The sequence below is a fragment of the Carcharodon carcharias genome, chromosome 26, assembly GCF_017639515.1.
Source record: "Carcharodon carcharias isolate sCarCar2 chromosome 26, sCarCar2.pri, whole genome shotgun sequence".
NCBI classification, from domain to species: Eukaryota; Metazoa; Chordata; class Chondrichthyes; order Lamniformes; family Lamnidae; genus Carcharodon; species Carcharodon carcharias.
The window spans coordinates 28,228,110-28,252,430 of record NC_054492.1 but is presented as its reverse complement, the minus strand read 5'-3'; the positions used below and the strand labels follow the sequence as shown (position 1 = coordinate 28,252,430).

At 39.9% G+C, this 24,321-nt stretch overlaps 1 protein-coding gene across 1 annotated transcript in view; it reads right to left on the bottom strand.

The window, feature by feature from the left end:
- The window catches only part of pias1b (protein inhibitor of activated STAT, 1b), a 130,188-nt gene extending 114,032 nt beyond the window's left edge, over nucleotides 1-16,156 (bottom strand). Inside the window, exon 1 of the mRNA XM_041174877.1 lies at nucleotides 16,100-16,156. Coding sequence (XP_041030811.1) covers nucleotides 16,100-16,123 — 24 coding nt within the window. The 5' untranslated portion in view covers nucleotides 16,124-16,156. The remainder of the gene's footprint in view (nucleotides 1-16,099) is intronic.
- Between the last annotated feature and the right edge of the window lie 8,165 nt (nucleotides 16,157-24,321).

Sequence of the window (24,321 nt, the reverse complement as noted above, 5' to 3'; positions counted from 1 at the left end):
TCTCCCACAGCACTGCAAGTCAGATAATCATGGAGTCAAACAATTTTACAGCACAGGAAGCAGCTATTTCACCCATCTTACCCATGCTGGCCCTTTGAGAGAGCTAACCAATTAGTCCCAATCTTCTGCTCTTTCCCTGCAATTTTCTTCCCTTTACGCAAACGTCCAATTCCTTTATGAAAATTACTATTGAATCTGTTTCCACCACCCTTTCAAATAGCCCACTGTAGATCGTAATTCTCTGCATAAAAATAGTTCACACCTTACCTTTGGCTCTTTTGTCAATTATCTTAAATCTGTGCCCTCTGGTTTCCAACCCTATTGCCAATGGAAACAATTGCTCTTTACTTTATCAAAACCCACCACGATTTTGAAACCCTCCACTGAATCTTCCCTTAACCTTTTCTGTTCAAAGGAGAACAATCCCAGTTTCTCTAGTCTCTCCACTAACTGAATTCTCTTGTAGCATTCTAGTCAATCCCCTCTGCAACCTCTGATGCCTTGACACCATTCCTAAACCATTATAGAGACAGGAGTACCTGTATAGGAAATCCATACAGATTTATTCTGCTATCGTGGACATGTCTATTTACGCAGGAAGCTAATCACATGCTGATTTCTTAGTGATTTGGATCTTAGTGTTTTCTTATTTTATAATTGGGTTTCATAATTCATTCAAATTTAATTGCATTCTTCTCTCTTGCTCTTCTGCTCTCGCTGCCATTCTTCTGCATTAGCAGAGGAATTTGATTTCTGAGACTGTAGTCACGCGACAACAGCTGAGCACAAAGATAATTAATTTTGGGACGAGTTAATTATATATACACAAGATCAGGCAGAGGAAGGAATCAGATTTAGGGAGATAAGAATGAATTCTGGGCTATAGCTCTGGCAGGGTAGATGACCAAATGGACATCCTAAAGGGTGGGAGGACTGAAAGGAGTGAGGAGTCATGTGATGCAGATCAGCCACACAGAGAAAGCAGGCAAAGTAGCCATGAGTGTTCAAATTGAGGTTTATAGGGTTATGTTTTGGGACAGTAGCTTTAAATTTAGGGTAAATAAAGGGGGTCATAGGCCTGCTCTGGATTCTACCTGACAATACGCTTGGGTGGTTTGATTGAGAGAGATCAAAGAACAGTTTAGGTTACTTCACTGGGAAGAAGGTGCAAGGTATTTACATTAGAGATAATAGCAGCAGTCAGTTTAAAATGAGCAGACTCTTGAGGCTCCCGAGGTCCCAGAAAGATGTTGAAGGTATCGAGTTGTAAACAGTTGTGCTGTAAGCTGTCCACTTAATTCTAAGATGAGACACAGTTGAGTGACAGGGAACTAATTAACCTTTTATCTAAGTAGAAATGGTAATATGTTTCACTTTGCCATGGGGAAGCGGACAGAGGAAGCCACCTTTTGAGATCAGGTTACAGGCTTCCCTCCAAATCAATGAATATTACAGGCAGGGGCCTGTTCCGTTTCATTTGCAGAGGGGAAAGACTGCTTCATTTGCAAGCTACCACAGCTGGATGCAGGAGGGAGACGATCTCTAGTCAAAGAGATGCATCCTGCAGCCTTCTACAGATTCTTGGAAATTTATTCTGGTATGGCCTGAGGGAAGAACAACCATCGGAACAGGTTTACTGCTGATGGTGGAATTAAGAAGCTCTCTGAAAACTAAGGAAAGTACATGGAGATGGTCAAAGTTACCACTTGGCAAAAAAGGGTACACGGGAACCCACTGGAAGCAACTGTGGACTGCTTGCTAAAAGGACAGTATTTCCATGCAGAATGCGATGGGTGAAATGTCACTTTCTGCACTTTAAAGAATAAATACCTACAAAAGGAAGATAGCATTTAGTCAACAGTGTTTTTTAGTCATTTGGTACAGTGAAGTTTTAAAATGCAAAATCCTAATGAGTTATTGTTTCAGTTAATAACTGGAAGTTCAAATCTCTTTTTAAAAGTTATTAGTCTCTATGGATAACACTCATGGAAAAAAACCTTTTCAAGGGATTAAGTTTGAATAATAATTGAGTTAATTTTTCACAGATTCATGTCAGTCTTATCTAAAAACGTGTTTACATTGCTGCTTTCTATATTCAATTGTGATGCCATTCTGTATTATAAAATTGAATTCACCTTGTAATAGGCTAGGATGAAGTTTACATGTGAGTCAAACAGGTGTAAGAAATATACGCACATTTAAACATGACAGAAGCATGACACAGGGTATGCAACATGGTGGACCGGAAATCAGCCCAGCTATCCAATGATTATACAACATCAGATCGCATTGAGCTCAAGTATATGTTCTTTTACGCATTATGTCACAAAATAATTTATTATTAGGATATTAGGACAATTTAATAGATAAAATTGAATTTTCATTTGATTGTACTTGGAGATTTTCCCATTTCTGTCCATTTTTTATGAATATTAAGTTAGCAGGGTTATGTTCCTTGACTGATATACTGCATTTTTCTCATCTTTGTTGATTTCCAGGATACACAATAAGACTATGTAAATGAAATGGGATATAGTTGCTGAGTTGAGGATGTCCAGGGGTTAATGGAAGACACCAAGGTGAGTGAAAACCAGAAAACTCAGTGGAAAGTAGCTTGAATTTCATTGTTTCAAAAGAAGGGTGGCCGCAAGTCTCAAGTGAAATTGTTTGCAAAGAAGTTAGAGTTATGCAGCCACTACCTCTTTAAAACATACATCAAATTCAATTTTTTTGTTATTTAGTTCTGAAAATAGTTTCCCTTAATCACAGCATCAGAATATGAACAATCTGTTTGAATTCTCAGTATAAACAGAAGAGCACAGATCCTGTAGTTATCTGCCTCTCAAGCAACAAAAGGCACTTGAGACTCAAAAATTTCCAAAAAAATTGTTTCTTTTCAAATTATTTAGGTAATGAAACTGAGAGAATACAGTTTTAGCCTGAAAAAAGTAGATTTTTATGTAAATATTTAATAAAAATACTTGTTTTAATCTTTCATGGGATTTGGGTGGCTGGCAAGGCCAGTATTTGTTGCCTATCCCTAATTGCCCTTGAACTGATTGGCTTGCTGGGCCATTTCAGAGGCCAGTTAAGGGTCAACAACATTGCCATGGGTTTGGACTCATATGTAGGCCAGACCAAGTAAGGCCGACAGATTTCCTTCCCTAAAAAGGCATTAGTGAACAATTAGGTTTTTACAACAAACAATGATAGTTGTCACGGTCACCATTATTTGAACCCAAATCTCCAAAGCATTAACCTGGGCCTCTGGTTACTAGTCCAGCGACATTACCATTACACCACCGTTTCCTTCCAAATATATAATTTATGTAGTACCTTTTACAACCAGCAAATGTCCCAAAGCACTTTACAGCCTATGAAGTACTTTTAAAAGTGTAATCACTGTTGCAATGTGGGAAATATCACAGCCAATTTGTACACAGAAATGTTCCAAAAACAAAAATGTGATAATGACCAGATAATCTGTTTTGTGATGTTGATTAAGGGACAAATGTTGGCCAGGACATCGAGACTAACTCCTCTATTCCTCATCAACACAATGCCACTGGGTCTTTTACATCCATCTGAGGGCAGACTTGATTCAGCTTCTCATAGATAGCATCTCCAAGTGTCAATACTCCCTCAATACCGCATCAGATTGCCAGCCTAGATTTTTATGTTCACGTCCTTGAATTGGACTTGAACCCACAATCTGCTGACTCTGAGACAAGAGTGCTACCAACTGAGCCACAGCTGATATGTTTGCCTCTAAACTTTTAAGTATAAGCAAAAGAAAGCAACTGTCCCCTCATTGTGTTACCCACCTCTCTGAAACAAAGAATAAGCATCCAAAATAGTTTGAAATTCTACTGCAAAAAAAATAGAAAAATTCATATTATAGCTGGTTTTAAAATCTTTTGGTTAAAATATACTGTTGAGCTTAAGTAGAGAGAAGCTCACTGGTAATTCTCCACACTGTTTTTGTTCAGCCTGCAACATCCTGCGAACACTGGTATGGGTACAGCAGGTAATTTACTTCAGTAAATGATGACAGAACGATGGCTCAGGAAAAATATTAATTCAGCATAGAATTACAAAAGGGATAGGTTAAGAAAATATATTTTTTTAAATAGAGGTGTATGGGCATGAAATGCTTTAGCATGAACAGTGGCAAGTAGAGTTTATCACAATTTGTAACAGAAATAACTTTCCAAAGTGTTTTAAAATAGTGTGGGAAACAGAAAATTAGACTAACTGGACAGATCGCTGAAAGCTGGTACAGGCTCAACAGACTAAATGGAATCACTCTGTGGGGCAATATTTTGTGATCCTTGGAGATATGCAGCAAGAGAAAGACAATTTGACCCAACAAGGCTCTTCCCAAATCACTTTCTAGTTGCTTCATTATCAAAGCGTATAAAATATTATCAGAAAGAAGGTAACCAATCTAGAAAAACTTCCAATTTAATTGTGTGAAATCTTTCACTAACACCGAAAGCAATCCAGCAAGACTACAAGTTTTAATATTTCCATCAATATTATTCAACACTCACATTGTCTGCGTTAAAGTCAAACCACCAAAGCCATTGGTGCTTACATAAAATTAGCAACAACAAATATACATACATACAAATTAGGAGCAGGAGTAGGCCACTCAGCCTGCCACTCATTAAGATCATGGCTGATCTGATTATAACCTCAACTCTACATTCCCAACTACCCCCAATAGCCTTTTACCCCCTGTTTATCAAGAACTTATCTACCTCTGCCTTAAAAATATTCAAAGACTCTGGAAGAGAGTTCCAAAGACTCTCAACCCTCAAAAAATTTCTCATCTGTCTTAAATGGGTGACCCCTTATTTTTAAACAGTAACCCCTTAGCTCTAGATTCTCCCACAAGAGGAAACATCCTTTCCACATCTACCCTGCCAAGACCCCCCTCGGAATCTTATATGTTTCAATCAGGTCGCTTCTTACAATGCCCTGTATAATTGAAGCATAACTTCTCTACTTTTGTATTCAGGTCCCCTTGGAATAAACAATAACATTCTATTAGATTTCCTAATTACTTGCTATACCTGCATACTAACCTTTTGTGCTTCATGTACTAGGATGCCCAGATCCCTCTGAATCTCAGAGCTCTGCAATCTCTCACCACTTAGATAATAGTTCTTTTCTTATTCTTCCTGCCAAAATAGACAATTTCACATTTTTCCACATTATACTCCATTTGCCAGATCTTTGCCCACTCACAACCTATATTTCTTTGTAGCCTTCTCCTGTTCTCATTCAAGGGAGCACCAAGAACGAGAAGGCATAGCTTCAAAGTAATTGGCAAAAGGAGTAATAATGATGTGAGGAAAATCTTTTTCACCCAGAGAGTGGTTGGAGTCTGAAATGAACTTCCTGAGAGGTCGAAGCAGGTTCTATCAAGGTATTTAAAAGGGAATTGGATTGCTTTCTAAAAAGAATATGCAAGGTGACAGGGATAAGGCAGGACAGTGAGACTAGATAGAATGCTCTTTCAGAGAGCCAGTGCAGGCTCAATGGGCTGAATGGCCTCCTTCTGCACAGTACAGATTCTGTGATAATGTCCTCTTCTCAGCTTACTTTCCTACCTTTGTATCATCAGCAAATTTAGCAGCCATATCTTCTGTCCTTTCACCCAAGTCATTGATATAAATTGTAAAAGTTGAGGCCCCAGCACTGATCCCTGTGGCACACCACTCGTTACATCTTGCCAACCAGAAAATGACCCACTTATGCCTACTTTCTGTTTCCTGTTAGGTAGCCAATCTTATATCCATGCGCGCGCACACACACAGAAATCATTGGCTTAGCAAGCACTCAGACTAGACTAGCTGAAATTCAAGTCTGAATTGTTATGCCACTTCATAGCAATTTCAGGCACCTGGGGGTTTAAACTAGCCAGTCATCTTCCAACTCACTTTCACTAAATGATGACTGATGCCCAATTATCTCTATTTAAAAAAAACAACTCTGGATCTAATAAGAATAAATACAGACGCCAATCCAGTAACATATTTCATTTTAGTTATATTACCATCGATACAAAAGCTGCTGTTTGTATACAGCTCGCTTGCTCCTCACCTTCAAAAGATTGAAGCCATTAATCAATGCAGTAGCGGCTGGTTTTGTTTGCAGCTTAAGCAAAGACTTGCTTCACTCTCTCCAGTGCACTCTAAAATACTACATTGTTCCATTGCAATAGTTGTGATTTGAATGAGTGTTAAAAGCTGCTGCCATTAACATAAGCTACAGATGCCACATAGGGAACTGACAAACCTCTACTCTGCTTTGAAACAGTGAAGATTAACTGAGAAGTACGTAATCTTACAAATCACCGATGAATGGGATCGGTTACTGGCCCAAACTTGAGAAACTGAAAATAGAAACATTAAATACTTAATGTCCAGAAATCAAATCAATATCTAAGGCCTAAGAGCAATTTTTGGGTTGATTTATTTTCAGCTTTCTTTGATCATCTAAAATCTTGTCAAAGCTCTTCAAACAGCACAAGTTGAATCACAATGTTAATTAAAATGCTGCATTTGAAGATGGTCAAAAAGTTAATTGTTCCCTAATTATGCCAGTCAATGATCTGTGAAGTAGTAGTAAACTTTTCCATACATAGCCCCTGAAATCAGGTTGAAAACAAATGCTTGGAGAGGTGGGGGGGAAGAGAAGGCACATAGATAAGATCATAATAGATGAGCATTTGGAATCTGGTTTTGGCCACCCAAAGCTTTCACTTAAATCAACTCAATTTGCATAAGCTTCCCCACAAACCCTCACCATGGGCCTATTGCATAAAGGCATCACCTGGTGAAGTACTAAGGAGGTATTTATTTTCAACTGCAGAAGAACACCATCCATGCATCAGCCTTACACAGTTAACACAGCTAAAAACAGGCTGCCTTACACTGGTGATAAGATAGCACACACATCCATGAAAAGCTGATTTCACAATTCTGCTAACAGAGTAATCGAGATGCTTTTAGAGGGTAAACATGATGGGCTGAGGCAAAAAAACTGTTTTGGCAACCTGAATGCTAAAAATTCCATATACAAACCAAAAGACCAATGAAGAGCTGCCTGAAATTGCAAGAACAAAAAGAACTCCAAAAACCAAGATTCCCCCAGAAAAGAAAATGTCAGTATTTCAGACATTTGATCAGAGCTGAAAAGCTAGAGATCTCTTCTAGAGGGCAAAGTGGAGAGCAGCAGAAAAAGGGGTTGACCTAGGCGTAGTCGGATGACGGATGTCACAGAGCGGCTGTAGGTGACCTGCAGTGGATGTGTGAGAATATTGTAAGACAGATGAGCATGACATACCAAGGCAGATGATCTCCTGGCAGGAGTAGCTGCAAGCAACAGCAATCTGACATAAATGAAAATGCCAATGTAAAATCGCCAATTGGCCAGATATTCCTTGGGCCAATATATAAAACAGTGCCAGCTAACTGGCTGCTATCAACAGCAGCAAAAACCAGCACACTACAAATGACCTGGGCTCCTCTAGTTAAGATGATGTCAGCTGGACTGTTGCCCCATTACACCTGATAGAAAGTGCATTCATATGGGGAAAGTGACAGGCCTGGGCTCAATTGTTATGCGTCCAATGGTCAAAGAACTCAGCAACACTCACTGAGCTACACCGTCAAGAATACCAAGGTACCAAAGGGTGGCCACCACCTGTAGAATTGGACAATTGAAGGAGAAACCACCTCCAGGAGAAGGGAGAAAAAAAAAAGTGCATCTGTACCTCTAATGAAAGTGTAGATATGCACGTGTGACTGGCAGAATACTTAAACATGGAAGCTAATGGATCAAACATAGTTTCACATTCTAAAAGGAACCTGATGAAATGTCACATGCATGACTGGCAACAAATTCTGAACTCAAACTGAAAATTAGTAGTAACTAAAAATGTGCTATATAGTAGGAATGTAATTATAAGCAGACATTATTACAGCAAACTAGAAAAGCAGCTGCTGCGAGTTCCCCTGGGATTGCACATTGAACCTCCACAGGTAAGAAATTTAATAAAACTGGAATACAAAAGACGGTTGAACATAGTTCGTAAACTTGTAGATACCACAGAGCTGGGTGGGAAGATAAGTGTACTGAAAAAGGGACAGAGTTATTCAAAAAAAGGATATAAAGAAGTTCAGTTCTCATTGAGAGTATTGAGAGTAGAAAATGGTATTTAAGACATTGAGTATGGAAAGCCAAGGGAAACTGAATTGAAATTGAGAACAGTCCCAATAGTGTAAGATACCAGTTACCAAGAAACAGAAAGGCAGGATGCGTTGCCAGATGCAAATTCAACTATTGTTAGCCCTTTTGAAAGGGCTACAAAATAAAATGTGGCTCACTAAAACAATATCTTTGAGAGTAAAGTTTACAAGGCCCATATACACCAATAAATGGATTAAGGTCGATATTTTCAAGTCACTGATCATAGCCATTGAAAGTTAATGCTCCCTGTATAGTTTACTTAATATAATGAACATTGAATTTTCCACATTCAGGACTCTAACAAAATTAAGGACTACATTCCATGTGATGTTTACCCTGCCTTGTAAGAATAGACTTGATTGTCTAGAATAGACCCTTAATATTACAATGCGGTCACTAATAGCAATCCCAATCTCTCTAACAGAAATATAATATAAATTAAGCAAAACACCTACAGAATCGACAAACTCAGTAGATGATTTTCCCAGACTCCAAGATACAGAGCTGAAAAAAATAAATATTGATCTGATTTGGCCAGCATATTTTCTGGCTACAGGCAGGCAATCTGCCCATACAGGCCTAATCCAGACATGAGGAACAGTTCACAGCCAAGAAATTAAATTTGTAATTATGACTCTGCGTATCGAATGTACATCAAGCTGATTGCACACTCCTGATGGCCCAAGCATAATACAACACAAGTGAGAGCTGTTGTACAATATAAAGAGGACATTAGTAAAAGCATTTAATTACTACATTCTTTACAGGCATCCATAACTCCACAAATGGTGAAGAGGAAGCCCAAATAGAAACAGACTTGAAATAAAAATGACTTCACATAAATTTGCACAGCAGGCAAAGTGGAAAAATACTGAATAATCAAAAATCAATTTACAGTAATCAAAGGATTCAAAAGTTAGAAAGATGCAGGCTGAACAGCAATGTATGCTATCTAATTCACCTAAGCAAATGTTGAGCGTAGATTCTTGAAAAAAAAAAGGGGGGTCTCAGATTCCAATTGAAGAAATCTTTACACCTTGAGAAAAACTGAATTGATCAAGGGGAAATTCAAAACCCTAGACAGCTTTGAGACTAAAATAGGTTCTTACTCCACTGATTGGGATTATCTTATCAGGACCATTTTGCTGGCTTCCAGCAACATCTACATCCAGAGTAGACAGATCAGTATCATGACCACCCACCCATATGAATAATTTCCTTTTTTGTACAGTTGATAATAAAAATCCTCAAAAACTTCAAAGTTTGGCTTAGGTGATGCAAATTCAAACAATTCCAGGTTACCAACTGAATTTTGATGAACTGCTATAGTGGGCATTGCCACCCAATATTTGAAAGGCTTCAAAAACAGATAATGCTGGAACTTCACAATATGCAAGACAGCTTCAGGTGTCCTACACCCAGACAACAGTACTAGTTTGGTTTACAGGTGCTGGCTGACAGGCTGTATACTTTACGCATTTTAATTTTTGTTTCAAGTTTATCATTTTTGTAGCTTCTCTTTTTGTATGCATTGTGTGAAATACCAATTTTATTTCTCTTATACATTCCTTTTCTGTTACCTCTACAGGTTGACAGATAATCAGTCTTGCCTCAATAGAGGCTATGTTTACTTGTATTGCTCAATTTCATTTCTGCTAACGAGTACAAGTAAACTCCACCTTCATTAGCATGCAACTAAATTCTTTCAACCTGCAATGAAAGAAGAGAAAAAGACATGGACCTACTTTCTGGACTTCTTAAGCATCTCTAAGCTTTATTCGTAGTTCATCGCCTTGATACTTGGAATCAGTCTTATTGCTATATCCTGTATCATTTTTTCATCTTCTGCTTGTGGTGTGTTGACCTAAATTGAAGATGGTATCCTAAGTGTAGCCTGTTCAGTGCATTACAAAGCCTTAGCCCAGCTTCTGTAGACTATACTCTGTTTCTGGGTATATGCACTAGTAATCCATTAACATTAATTACTTTCACCACATTATCTGGTATTGAAAGTGATATCTATTACTGTTAGATCTCTTTCATCACACACCTATATCCCATTTTTTTTCTTTAAAATGGAAGAGTTTAAATTGTCTTTAAATGTAGTGCTAACATATATCATGAATGATACAGCATTCCACACACATTAAAACTAATGTGAACTGGTACAGAGTCCATAATACAAATGCTGCAACAGTCACTGTCTTTCAGCAAAACGTTCTACATCTGTAGGGTGGATAACATTTCAGAACAATTTCCATACCAATTTAAAGGAAACTGAATAATTTTCTAAAAATATATAAAAAAGTATTTGTTGAGAGTAATACCAGAGAGAAAGAGATTTAAAACATTTAACATCAGCAAACATTTGCCCCTTCTGGTTCTAACAACATAATACACCAATATCAAAGCATAGCAGGCCATATATTATGTTGACATAGCATGTTGTGCTCAATATACTGTATTTAACGAGCCTCATGACCACCATGTTACTCACATTACAATTAAAGCTGACCCGGCTGATAAAGCTACTGTGTCCCACAGCAGCTATTTTTCCCCTACTTCACACATTTTTAAAAGAAATATTCTTGTCCAACATGACCAGACAGACTGTGAAGGTCCTGGGTGTGTGATTAGCTGATTTGGACAGTTGTGGGCAAAACTGGTGTCAGTATACAGCATGGTCAAGCAGGGCTCCCCTTTCTAATCAATACCCAGTAACTCTTGGGAAATAACGCGAAAGAGCACAATCAGGCTTAGCTATGATACACTTCAACAAACAAATAGCTTTCCTGTTAAACTCTCACATGGAACAGCCAACGGGTGAGGAATGAAGGACTACTGACACTTGGCAAAACCAGGCCCTAATATTTGTCTTTGCCGTCAAGAGAGCACGGAATGAATACAAAGAGTTCAACCTGAAAGTTGTGTTTTTCTAAAAAAGGCCTTCTGAATCTTTGTAGCTGAAGTGATCAAACAAGTTTTTTGCCGTGGTGGTTAGTTTCCACAACAAACGTTTGCTTTACTCAGTACAAAACTCTACTTTTCATTTGTAAGCTCCTGCCAATCAATGAACCATAAGACACAGTGTCAGAGGTCAGCAGCGTGAGCACATAAACTGCATTCCGGAGAATGGGTACCTATGGCACAATGCTTTAACATCTCAGTTAAAGATTTATTGGCTTCATCTACTATGTACAGAAGAAAAAAAATCTTAAATGCGAGACACCACTGTTTTATTCCTATTCTTTCCTCCCAACTAAAAGCTATAAATTCTATGTAATAGTGCAAGCATATCCTTTTTGGACAGGGATATTACTTGTACAACCGGCATAGACATATCTCAATCTCCCTATATTAAGATGCAGGAGGCTGCTCAACTGTTTGCTGACTTCTCCCTCAGCCAAATCAAACTAAGGTTGGGAACAAATTATACATAAACTTTAAATCTGAGACTGACAATATCTTCAGATAACAAAATTCTCAGGGATATGGATGAGAGGTAGATAAATGGAGTTAAGTTGCAGATCAACCATGATCTCTCTGAATGGCAGAATGCGCTCAAGGGGCTAAATGGCCTACTCCTGTTACTAAAACCATGAAAAGCTCTGACCCTGTCACTTTTGACATTGCACTTCTGTGGAAAATGCTGGTCTATCCAGCAACTCAATATCTGCATATTTAGCTTTAATTTCAAACCCAATTCAAGTTATCAAATAAGACCAAAGTACTGTGGATGCTGGAATCTGAATTAAAACACAAAACGTTGGGATACTCAGATGAGAGAAGATATGGCAGCATCTCAGACAGAGAAAAACAGAGTTCAATGACTTTGATGAAGGGTCATTAAACTGAAATGTTAACTGTTTCTCTCTCTACAAATGCTACCAGACCTGAGTGTTTCCAGCATTTCCTGTTTTTACTCCAAGTTATCTACTTTTTCCAATTGTTTGCCTTTTCCTAAAGCCCCCTTTTGCCTTAGCTATTCAGGTGTCTTTTTGATGTGTTTAATATTGTTTTTCACTACTTTACCATGATGATCCTTTTAGGCATCCAATCACATCAATGATATTCTTTGGTCATTTTTTAACTTCTTTACCCAAAATGATGAAATTGTGGAACATGCTGCCACAAAGAATAGTTGAGGTAAATAGAACAGATACAGTCAAGAGGAAGCAAGATAAACAAATGAAAGAGAAAGGAATAGAAGGATATGCTGACAGGATGAATAAAGTTGGAGGCAGTTCTTGGAGCATAAACACAGGCATGGACCAGCTGGGCTAATGGCCTGTTTCTTTGCTGTAAATTCTGCAATACTTTCTCTACAATTAAGTTTCCCCACTCTCTGCCCCCAATTTTTCTGACTATTAATATGCTCGTGCTCATTTTCTATTCTGAACAGCAATGTCCAAAACATCAACTGACTACTCTCTCCACAGATGGTGACTGGGTTTTTGTGTTTTGTTTCAATATCCTTAGCTGTCAGCATGACTATATGACTAGTAGTGCACTTTAAACCTTATTATAAAGACTGAGAATACTATTTGCTATATCAATTTTATTCTCAACACCATTTTCAGGGATTAGCTCTAAGCATTTTTAGCTACCAATTTCTGTGAACCATCATATTATTTAGATAGTTAATTCCAACACGTGGGAGAAAAAATGAACATTGCTACTGCCATTTGTAACCCTCATGTCAGCCCCAACTAAAGCTAAATTGAGCAAATGTGGCAGGAATAAAACAGAGCAAAAGAGCACATACACAGTATTTTTAACTTTTACTCACTTTTTTCCACAGCTCCTATCAAAATCATGCAAAGTAGAACTACATAGGCCCCATTTAAAACATTTGAAAAGCCGCCAGGAACTCTGCATAGAATTGGGAACTATTTGCGTAGTCAAGCATCACTAATTGTGGTAAATGGGAGGCAAAGGGCCATTTCTGAGGGAAAATTTGGCATCTGTCGACCACTAAAAGAGTAGAATAGCTGCTGACCTAGTCAATTGTCTTTGATGAGTTATATCTGATACTAAATAACTGGGCAGATATATTGTGAAAACAAGTAATCTGCCTGGCTCCCAACAGGATATTACAGCAGGGTATTCTTTCAAGTACTGTAGAATCATTATACAACAGGTATGTTCTTGCACTGCCTCTACTGCCAGCTTCAGAACAAATGCAGACCTATTGATTTGAATTCACACATATTACATTCTGACAAACAAAAGCCATTCTTATAAAATAAAGATCCAATAAGTATAATTTCAAGAGTTTTTTTTTGTAAATACAGACAGGAAGAACCCAAGAAAACATTTTTCAACAATGAAGCCATGACAGTTTTCAGAATAAAGATCAATATCAGGACAATGCAGTTTATGTACTGATTGTATTTGTGCAGCTAAATCTGCAGTTCCTACAAATTCTACACATACCATACACTAAGTGAGCATCCCAAGAACTTACCTCTACTGTATAATCTCAAATGTTCTTCAGGAGCTGTACTAGAGAAAGCATTTCACAATGGGATTGTATCTGATCAGCTGACCTTTCCCTTTGCAGTGCTACTACTTTAGTGTCCATTGCAATAGAAAGCATGATTAAAGATTTACACAACAATGCTGACCTATCTTTCTCCAACTATATTTCTAGGTATTTTCTTTTTTGCTACTGAAGAGATTATAAGTCGCAAATCACAAGAGTACTAAAAATGTTGACAATTTGTTTAAATGCATAAAAAATTCAAAAGACATGTTGCATGTTTACAAGAATGAACACAATTTGGACTTTAAAAGCAATTGAAGCTAAAGTGTAGGCATGAGACTAGGAATATAAATTATTTAACACTTGCATTTTTTTCATTTTTGACAAGCAAAATGGAGATATCAGTATTGAAGGATATTGTTTTATTTTCCATTTTCTGGCAATCTGCAAATAATTCCAGGTTAGATCAGGTACAGAGCAGAGGTCCTTCTCTAACAACAACCTTCTTTTTCTCATTAAGCCCAGTTTTATAAGAACATCAACTTCCATACCAAGTAACACTTGTGCTATGCAATGTATCCTCTGCTCAATAACAGCTAAGGCTGCCCAAACTCACTTTGCATTTGATGCTTACAGCTGAGATCCAGCCATTGCTTCAATGTGAATTTACAACATCAAACCAGAGAGATAAATCCACTGCCACACAAAACCCAATAAAAGCCACTGATTCTCCCTTTACCTCCTGTCCCTGCAGATACAATCAGAATCTCTTAAATGAGATTCTTGACCCCAATCTTTGCTCACTTTCCATCATCCTCACTGAAAACCTGGCCAGATAGCCCAAAATAGTATATGACCCATTTACTTGTACATATACCAAAAAAATTGGCCCCAAAAGCATTACCACGATTCACTCGCTATAAGATAAATTCAATCTACTGAGGCTCACTAAAGAGACGAGAAGTCAACTAATGTAATCACTTTGATATACACATATTCCATTTAACTCATCAAAATGGTTATTTTATGGATTGCATCGATTCTGGTGTGTATCTAACATCAAGCCACATTTTTTCCTGAGTACCAACGACATAAATAGCGGTGTCATATATAACAGTAGCAATATTTCGCCTGGTTTTCACATTAACAATTTAAAAACGCACAGGGCACTGAAGGGTCCGAATCTCTCGAGTGTAATTTGGTAGATCATATTAATGCTTCCAACACTATTTACAAAACACACCGTCCCACTTTAGTCAATACAATACATCCTATTAGAAATGTTGACTCTGCTCAACATTAAACAGCTTGCAGCATATTAAAAACACTCAAGTGTTAAACCGCTGATCAGAAACAAAACCCAGGGAAGCAGGAGCACGAACAAAATGCGATCAGGAGAGTAAACTACAGCGCGCCGCTTTCAGAGGAGCAACAATGTTTGGCGAAAATAAACAAAAAAAAGAAGCGAGACTGCCACCAACATGGATGTATCAAGAGACCCCAATATGTTAACACGGGATGGTCGTTAAACAGGAAAGAAGAAATTGGGGGGGAAATTGGTTGCAGCCTTTTAAAAAAAAATAGAAAATCTTCAGTTATAAAAGAGTGGACGGTGCACTTTTAAAATTTTAACGGGGGTGTGATTTTTTAATCGAGAGAGCGGGGTGTGATAAAATAAAAAAAGTGGTTGCAAGTTAAAGAGAAACAATGGCAGGATACAAAAGCAAAGCGCACAAATCGCCATCATCCTTCTGTCTTGAACTGTCGGCGGCGCTGCCCAGGGTCAAAGCCTTTCGGATAGCAGAGAAAAATCGCCCGCTCACTTCCACAAAAAAACGGGCCCGGGGGTTGGGGTGGGGGGTGGGGGGAAGGAGGTTGTCCTCTGAGAGAAATATGCGTTTGGTTTTAAATTTAACAGATCGGGTGGCGAAGGCGACAGGGCAAAAGCTCCCTGACCATCACCACCCCTCAGGAGGCGTTCATGTCCCGGCCTCTTGCACTGTTTGTTGTGTTTTAACTTCCAACACGCGATGGCGAGAGGAAGGAGGGAGGGACATTTGGGGGGGGTGGGGGGGAAAACTACAACTTGTCAACAGCCACCACCTTAAAGAGCAAAGTTCCGCGCCTTTTTCCCACGCTCTGTCCGGGGACCCGGTACCTCAGTTTGATTCTCTCTTGTTTCTCGGTGTGATTGTGAACCGCGGCCTAACCCTCTCCTCCCCTCGGCCGCCTCCTCGCTCTCTCTCCCTCTCTCGCATGCACTCTGGCTCTCCCTCTCCCCCTCTCTCTCCCACAATAAAGGGCGCACAGCCAGCGACCCGAACTCCAGCCGCAATCCGTCTGCGAAATTACCTTCAGTTCCGCACTGTCCGCCATCTTCTCGCGCTTCTCCGCGCACGCGCGGTTGTGGGGGGGGGGGGGGGGGGGGGGGGGGGGGGCCCCCTCCCCCGGAATCGGTCACGTGGCGCCGGGGAGGGCGGGGCGGGAAGGGGGCGGTGCCGTGACGTCAGCCCACCGTTTGAATCTTCCCGCTTTTTTTTAAACACCCCCCTCGGCCCCGCCCCCTCCCTGCGCATCAATCAAATGCGCTGGAGGGAGGCAGGCAAAGGAAAGACTTGCATTTGTATATCGCCTTCCACCCCTTCAGGACGTCCCGAAGTGCTTTCCAGCCAATGAAGTGCTTTTTGACGTGTAGCCACTATTGCAAATTGGAAACATGCCAGCCAATTTGTGCAGAGAGAGATTCCACAAAGGGCAACTCGATAAATGACCAGCTAATCTGCTTTTGTGATATTGGTTGAGAAACAAATACTGGCCAAGACACAGGGGATAATACCCCTGCCCTTCCTTGAAGCAGTGCCCTGGGATCTTTTACACAACCTGAGGGAGCAGGTGGTGTCTCAGTTTAACCCCTTTATCAGAAAAGCAGCAGCACTAACAGTGCAGCACTCCCTCAGTACCACATTGAATTGTCACTTGAGATTTTTAACCTCAAGGCCTGGGTTGGGTCTTGAATCTACAACCTACTGACTCTGAGATGTGCTACCAACTGAGCCACAGCTGACATGGCTGCCTCTAAACTTTATAAATAAAGTATAAATAAAATGAAGCAACTGTCCCCTCATTATGTGCCACCCACCACTCTGAAGCTTTGGTCTATGTTTCATGTGAAAGACAACACCTCCAGAGATGCAGCACTCCTTCAAGTACTGCAGTGGAGTGTCAGCCTTGATTTTGCACAAGTGGAGTGGGACTTGAACTCACAACTGCCTGACTCAGCAGTAAAAGCGCTACCCACTGAGTCAAGGCTGGTACGTAAATAAAGAAAAACCTGAGATTTATATTGGACCTTTACAGCCAATTTAGTACTTTTTGAAGGGTTGTTACGTAGGCTACTCGATGGCTATTATGACTGGGCAATAAAAGCTGACCTTGTTGGTGACATTCATATCCCATGAACGGGCAAGAAAATAACTTTTTTGGAGCAAATTAAGCTTATATAAAAAAAAGCATTTTTTAATCCAAATTTCATTTGGTTTTGAGCTTAAGTTTAATTCATGGTCAATAGTGAAAATATTATATAAAGATTCCATTGTTTTTGTGGCTGAATTCTTTATTAGTTGTGCCACATGGGAAAATTTTGTTTGATATGCAGCTCACTGGAGAAAACCAGAGTTTCCCCATGGATTAGTTTAAAAAGGGTTGATAAATACAAGGCGGCTTGTCAACAAGTCTCACTCATCTATGATATATTAGATTTGATGTGCTACATATTCATGATATGGACGTTGCTATTAGCTCCAAACTTCTACCATTGACTAATATCTAAATTAATACAGATGCATTCAAAGGGAACAAAAACAGCTGGAAAAACTCAGCAGGCCTGACAGCATCTACAGAGAGGAACACAGTTAATGTTTCAAGTCCATCTAACTCATCAGAACTAAAGAAATATAGAAATGTGGTGAAATATAAGCTGGTTGGTGGTGGTGGGGCGGGGGGGGGGGACAGGTAGAGCTGGATAGAGGGCCTGTGATAGGTGGAAGCAAAGAGGACATTGCCAAAGATGTCATAGACAAAAAGGACAAAGGGGTGTTGATATTATCTAAGGAATGTGCTAATGGTGACATTAAGGGTAGAAAGCAGGACCAGCAAGGGACGGATGGCCCTAGTGGGGGGGCGGGGGTGGAGGAGGGATTGAAATTGGCTAAATAGGTGGAGATAAAACAATAGATCAAAATAAATTTAAAAATAGGTGGGAAAAGAAAAATATATTTTTTAAAATATAAATTATTCGAAAAGGGGGGATTGAAAAGGGGGTGGGATTGGAGGAGAAAGTTCATGATCTGAAGTTGTTGAACTCAATATTCAGGTTGTAAAGTGCCTAGTCAGAAGATGAGGTGCTGTTCCTCCAGCTTGCTTTGAGCTTCACTGGAACAATGCAGCAGGCCTAAGATGGACATGTGGGCTTGAGAGCAGGATGGAGTGTTGAAATGGCAAGCGACAGGGAGGTCTGGGTCATGCTGGTGGACAGACTGAAGGTGTTCTGCAAAGCGGTCACCCAGCCTGCGTTTGGTCTCTCCAATGTAGAGGAAACCGCATTGGGAGCAACGAATGCAGTAGACTAAATTGAGGGAAGTGTAAGTCAAATGCTGCTTCACTTGAAAGGACTGTTTGGACCCTTGGACGGTGAGGAGGGGGGAAGTAAAGGGGCAGGTGTTGCACCTTCTGCGGTTGCATGGGAAGGTGCCGTGGGAGGGGGTTGAGGTGTAGGGGGTGATGGAGGAGTGGACCAGGATGTCCTGGAGGGAACGATCCCTGTGGAATGCTGCGGGAGGGGGGGGTGAAAGGAAGATGTGTTTGGCGGTGGCATCATGCTGTTTTTGGCGGAAATGGTGGAGGATGATCCTTGAATGCAGTGGCTAATGGGGTGATAAATGAGGACAAGGGGAACCCTATCATGGTTCTGGGAGGGAGAGGAAGGAGTGAGGGCAGATGAGCAGGAGATGGGCCGGACATGGTTGAGGGCCCTGTCAACCATAGGGTGGAAAACCATTCAGAGGGATATTTGCTTTTACTTCATTTAGTAAGCAATTGAAAAATGCGACCTAAAAAACCTCAATGGTATAGACAATTTTGACCCACCACTCCAAGCACCATTTCAAGGAATAAAAACCATAAGAAATAGGAACAGGAGGAGGAGGAGGAGGCCATTCTCTCCAAGTCTACTGCACCATTCTATAAGATCATGGTTGATCTACTACCTCAATTCTATACCCAAATCCCTTGGTGTCCTAAAACCTAACAGTCTTAAATATCATGTACTAGGAAAAGGATGCACAATTTAAACTGCTGAAAGAAATTTATAGAAATTCCAATCAAGGAAATTAGCAAAATCTTTAGAAAAGTTGATAGTCTCAATAATGCTTACAGCTCAGTTTATTTTTATTCTTTCATGGGGTGTGGGTGTCACTGGCAAGGCCCATCTGTAATTGCCCTTAAAGTGGTGGTGGTGAGCCACCTTCTTAAACTGCTGCAGCTATCTGGTGTAGGTACATCCAAAGTGCTGTTTCCAGCAATAATGAAGGAATGGCAATATAGTTTCAATTCAGGATGGTGAGCGGCTCAGAAGGGAACTTGCAAGTGGTGGTATTCCTATGCATCTACTGTCCTTGTCCTTCTAGATAAGAGAGGTCTCAGGTTTGGAATGTGCTGTCGAGAGAAGTTACAACACATTAAAACACATACAATAGTAGTAATTTGTAGCCATGTATAACAAATTCCCAAACTGATCTCCATTAAGGCAACAGCACCCATACACTTAACCAGACAAATCATTTTCACCTTACAAATTCAAAGTGAGGTTCCTTTCACTTTGGTCCCTGTAGAGACAGTGGTAGGCTCCCTGTAGAGACAGTGGTAGGCTTACAGCTGCTTTGATCTTACATTGCCTGCCTCTGCCACCACACAAAAAAACTTCTGCAGTTATACCTAGCACAACTCATTGAATGTAAATTCTCATTTTATCACCAGCCCCTTTGAACTCCACCTCTAACAATAAAACCCCTTTGAGTACCAATTTTATTAGTAATATAAACAAGTTGCTGGTCTCCTGCCTGCTATGTGCCAGATTTCAGCCCACTTCTTGAAAGCTCAAGCTTCAAAAAAAAAAACGCAATACACTACCTCTCATATCTCAACTAGTATCCAAAACACCCAGACTAGCTTTCTTTAATCCAATTAAGACACACCTACAGATTAATGTTCTATTTTTAAAAGAGAAATATTTTCCAATAATATTATATACATTAATTGCTTCATGACACTTGTATATAGTGCACATTGCTGCCACTGGAAGACAGTGATAGAGGGAGTGAATGTTCAAGTTGATGGATGAGGCACAGATTAAGGCCTGGATGGTGTCAAGCTTCAAGTGTTGTTGGAGCCGTGCTCAACCAGGCAAGTGGAGAGTATTCCATCAGACTCCTGACGTGTGCCTTGTAGGTGGTGTGCAGGTTTTGGGAAGTCAGGAGGAAAAGTTATTCACCACAGGATTCCTAGCCTCTGACCTGCTCGCCTAGCCACCATTTTTTTTTTTAAATTTAAAATATAGCTGATTCCGTTCAGTTTCTGATCAATGGTCACACCCCCCAGGATGTTGATAGTGGGGGATTCAGTGATGGTAAAACAATTGGATGAATGAGAGATGGTGGGAGTCTCTTGTTGGAGATGGTCTTTGCCTGGCAGTTGTGCAGCATGAATGTCACTTGCCACTTATCAGCCCAAAGTGTTGTCCAGGTCTTGCTGAATATGGACACAGACTGCTCTAGTAGTTGAGGAGTTGCAAATGGTACTGAATATTGATGGTTGCACAATGAACACCCCTATTTCTGACCTTATTATGGAGGGAAGGTCACTGATGAAGCAGCTGAAGATGGTTGGGCCTAGAGCACTACCCTAAAGAACCCCTGCAGCAATGGTCTGGGACTAAGGTAACTAAGATGATAGACCATGACACATCAAAACAAGTAATACTAAGTGGAATGAGACAAGGGCTTGTTAATTTGTATTGGACTGTCAAAAGTACATGTGTAAACTGAAGAATACAATATATATTTAAAAAATAAAGATGAATCTTCTTTTCATTAACACTATCAATATATTTTTCCATTCAATAAATCCACCTTATTCCCCCTTCTTAAAAAAATATATGCATAGAAACGTCCACTCAAAGAATGATCCCTTTGTCTTCAAAAGGAAAAGTAGTCCCTCTGAGGACCTCCAATAACTTTTTGGAGCTCACTCCTCTTTTCATGAAGCAGTTAGACAATTGGTAGCTGCTATCAATCCATTTGATCTTAACAATCTCCTTATCCTCTAACATCCGTTTTAAGCTTGCAATGTCAACTCACAATCTCTTTTCATTAACGCACATTGTAGAGTGAACATCTTCCCCAAAGTGACTTATTGTCTATAAAACATTTGATAGATACCATTCCTGAATATCCTTTTCCATTCAAAATTTCTGCCAGCATCTTTGATATAAAGAATGTCATCTCTGCTGCCTCAACAAGAGCAGAAGTCTCCACTGCCAATGTACTTTTTACAACTTTGTATCCTTGCCAAAGTGCAACATTTACCCACTATCTCTTCCCCTTCTCCCCACCCCCATGAGAAATATTATAAATCCTCCTGCACTCAAATTCATCATAGATTTGGATAAGATGTGTCACTAAACACTTTCATTTTCTAAGACCACTTAAAGATGGGAATTTCAAAACACACTTCCATTTTTAATTTTGTCAATGTTTTGTTTGCTCAAAATGATTTCTTCAACCTTGAGATCATTCATTTTAGTGCTCAAATCCAAAACATCAAAACTGACATCCGGCCTTGTTTGTTTGCCTAGCCAACTGAGTTGCCCAATTAGATTTCAGAGTTCCTCTTCATCTGTATCAGAAGCCATTGTATCTTTCTAGGAGGCCCTACCACTACTAATTGCAATGGGATTGGCATTCCAAGTAGGACTGCTGATGTAAAAAATGACGAGTGATCCACTCTGCCAAACTCCATTCTGAACCCATTAATGACAACTATTTCAAATTTGCCACCACCACCCCACACAAAAAAAAATTGTCTACATGCGTCATAAAGATGCCTGCAAGTTTCCCTCCATGGTGTCAATAAAACATTGCTGGGTCTGCTTCCAATTGAAGAGAGCCCAACTTCAACAAAACAGATCTGAGAAATACCAAACTCTGGAGGAGTCATTTAAACTGTATACACATTTTAGTTTCCAAAGTATCCCTTCTGCATTTGGCACCTCTTCGGTGGGTGGAGAAAAACTTCTTTGAAGTTGGTGTCCCTGCAAAAAGGCAGCTTTAATATCAGCTGACTTGCATTCCCAAGCATTTGTAGCTTATAGAGCAAAGATGATCCTCAGAATAACTTCCTGCCCTAAGTGAATCTCCTCTTATATGCTGGTCACCCAATTTTTCTTCAAAACCTTGTGCCACTAACCTCACTTTAGCTTTACAAGTCCCATCAGGAAGCACCTTTTCCATGCATATCTATCTATGAGATACAGCTGGTTGTCCCCTATCTGGCACCTCTGTATATACCCTATATTCTTTCCATAAAAGCAAAATACTGCAGATGCTGGAAATCTGAAACAAAAAAAAACTAGAAAATCTCAGCATCTGTGGAGAGAAAAGAAACAGTTAACATCGAGTCCGTATGACTTCTTCAGAGCTCTGAAGAGGAGTCATACAGACTTGAAACATTAACTTTTTTCTTTCCACAGATGATTTTAGACCTGCTGCATTTTTCCAGCATTTTCTGTTTTTGTTCTATATTCTTTCCAGCTATGTAATTCTTGCTGTTTGTCATCCTTTACCAATTTATCATCCAATTTGTTTGAAGCTACTAAGACTTCGACCACATGGACTTCTGCTCCTAGTAGCATTATTAGTCAGTGCCATATTCCTTGACCTTAAGCTATGTCCTCTATCCTACCTTCTATCACATTCCAGACTGTTACTGCTTGATCTCCCTCTCCTATTTATAGATGTTATTTCAATTGTACATGATCTCTTCCTAGAAGCACGTTCACTCCCAGACCCACTGTCCAAACTGACACTACGTTGCCATGCCTTCCATTTTTGTATTTCCATGTTCCTAATCCAAAGACCTAACCTCCTGCCCTTTCTCATACATTTAACTAGATTTTGCATTGTCCCCATGGCTTTCCCTGTTCTACTTACAATTGTTGCATCCCTCCATTGGCTAGCCCCTTCTGGCAAGTATGTAACTTTAGTGCCAACTTTTGGCAGTTGGCCCCTGGGACAAATTGCCTCATCTCATTCACCCAAATTACTGTGTCCATCTTCAGATGCCCTGTCAACCTCAGCAACCTGGTCCTCACAGCCATACAACATATGAGTTGTGAAGCATATGGTTCCTCATCACTTCCTAAAGCTCTTTCCAGACCTGCAAATTTGTAATCTGTGCCAACTAACCTTGATGAGTGTACCCAAATAGTCTGGTTCCGATGCTGTAAAAATTAATTTTACCATCTTTGCCTATAACTAGGGCTGATCCACTTGTTAAACCGTTCTCTTTTATGGTATACCATGTCTCCCGATTAAAAATAGTTTCCAATGTCATACATCGTGTCTTAGAGTTCGCAGAATTCTTTCTGAAACTTCAGCTTCAAGGAATGCCCTACCTGCATGTAGTGCATTTAAATGCTCAGAAAAGGTAGAGCTAATTATAGTTCCCTTCCAAGCTGGGAAATGGTCACTCAAGACTGAAGGAATTTTGGGGTTTCTACCAAAAACCAACTGATATGGACTATAGCCCCCAACCATCTGCAGTGAACTCTTTACATGGAAAGCCTATGCTAGAGCTGATAATTTGCAGCTCGGTCTATCTGCCAAATATTTTACAGAGCATTTCATCTATCACCCTGTGATTCCTTTCACATGTTCCATTACTAAAAGGGCTTTCTGCTGTTGTATTCATAGTTATTATATTCACGTTTTCGCACATATCCAGAAACTCATTGATATGGGGGGCGGGGGGTGGTTGGACAGAACCTCATCTTCCGGCTAGGCACTTAATAGCCTGCCGGACTTAATATGGAGTTCAACAACTTCAGATCATGAACTCTCTCCTCCATCCCCACCTCCTTTAGATCCCCCTTTTCTAATTATTTATATTAAAATATATTTTTCTCTTCCTACCTATTTCCATTATTTTTAAATGTATTCCCATCCATTATTTCATCTCCACCTTTTAGTCTATTTTGATCCCTTCCCCCCCACCCCCACTAGGGCTATGTGTCACTTGCTTATCCTGCTTTCTGCCCTTAATGTCACCATTGGCACATCTCTTAACTAATATCACCACCGTCAACACCCCTTTGTCTATGACATCTTTGGCAATCTCTTCTTTGCCTCCACCTATCACTGGCCCTCTATCCAGCTCTACCTGTCCCACCCTCCTCAACCAGCTTATATTTCACCTTATTTCTATTTTTCTTCAGTTCTGAAAAAGAGTCATATGGACTCAAA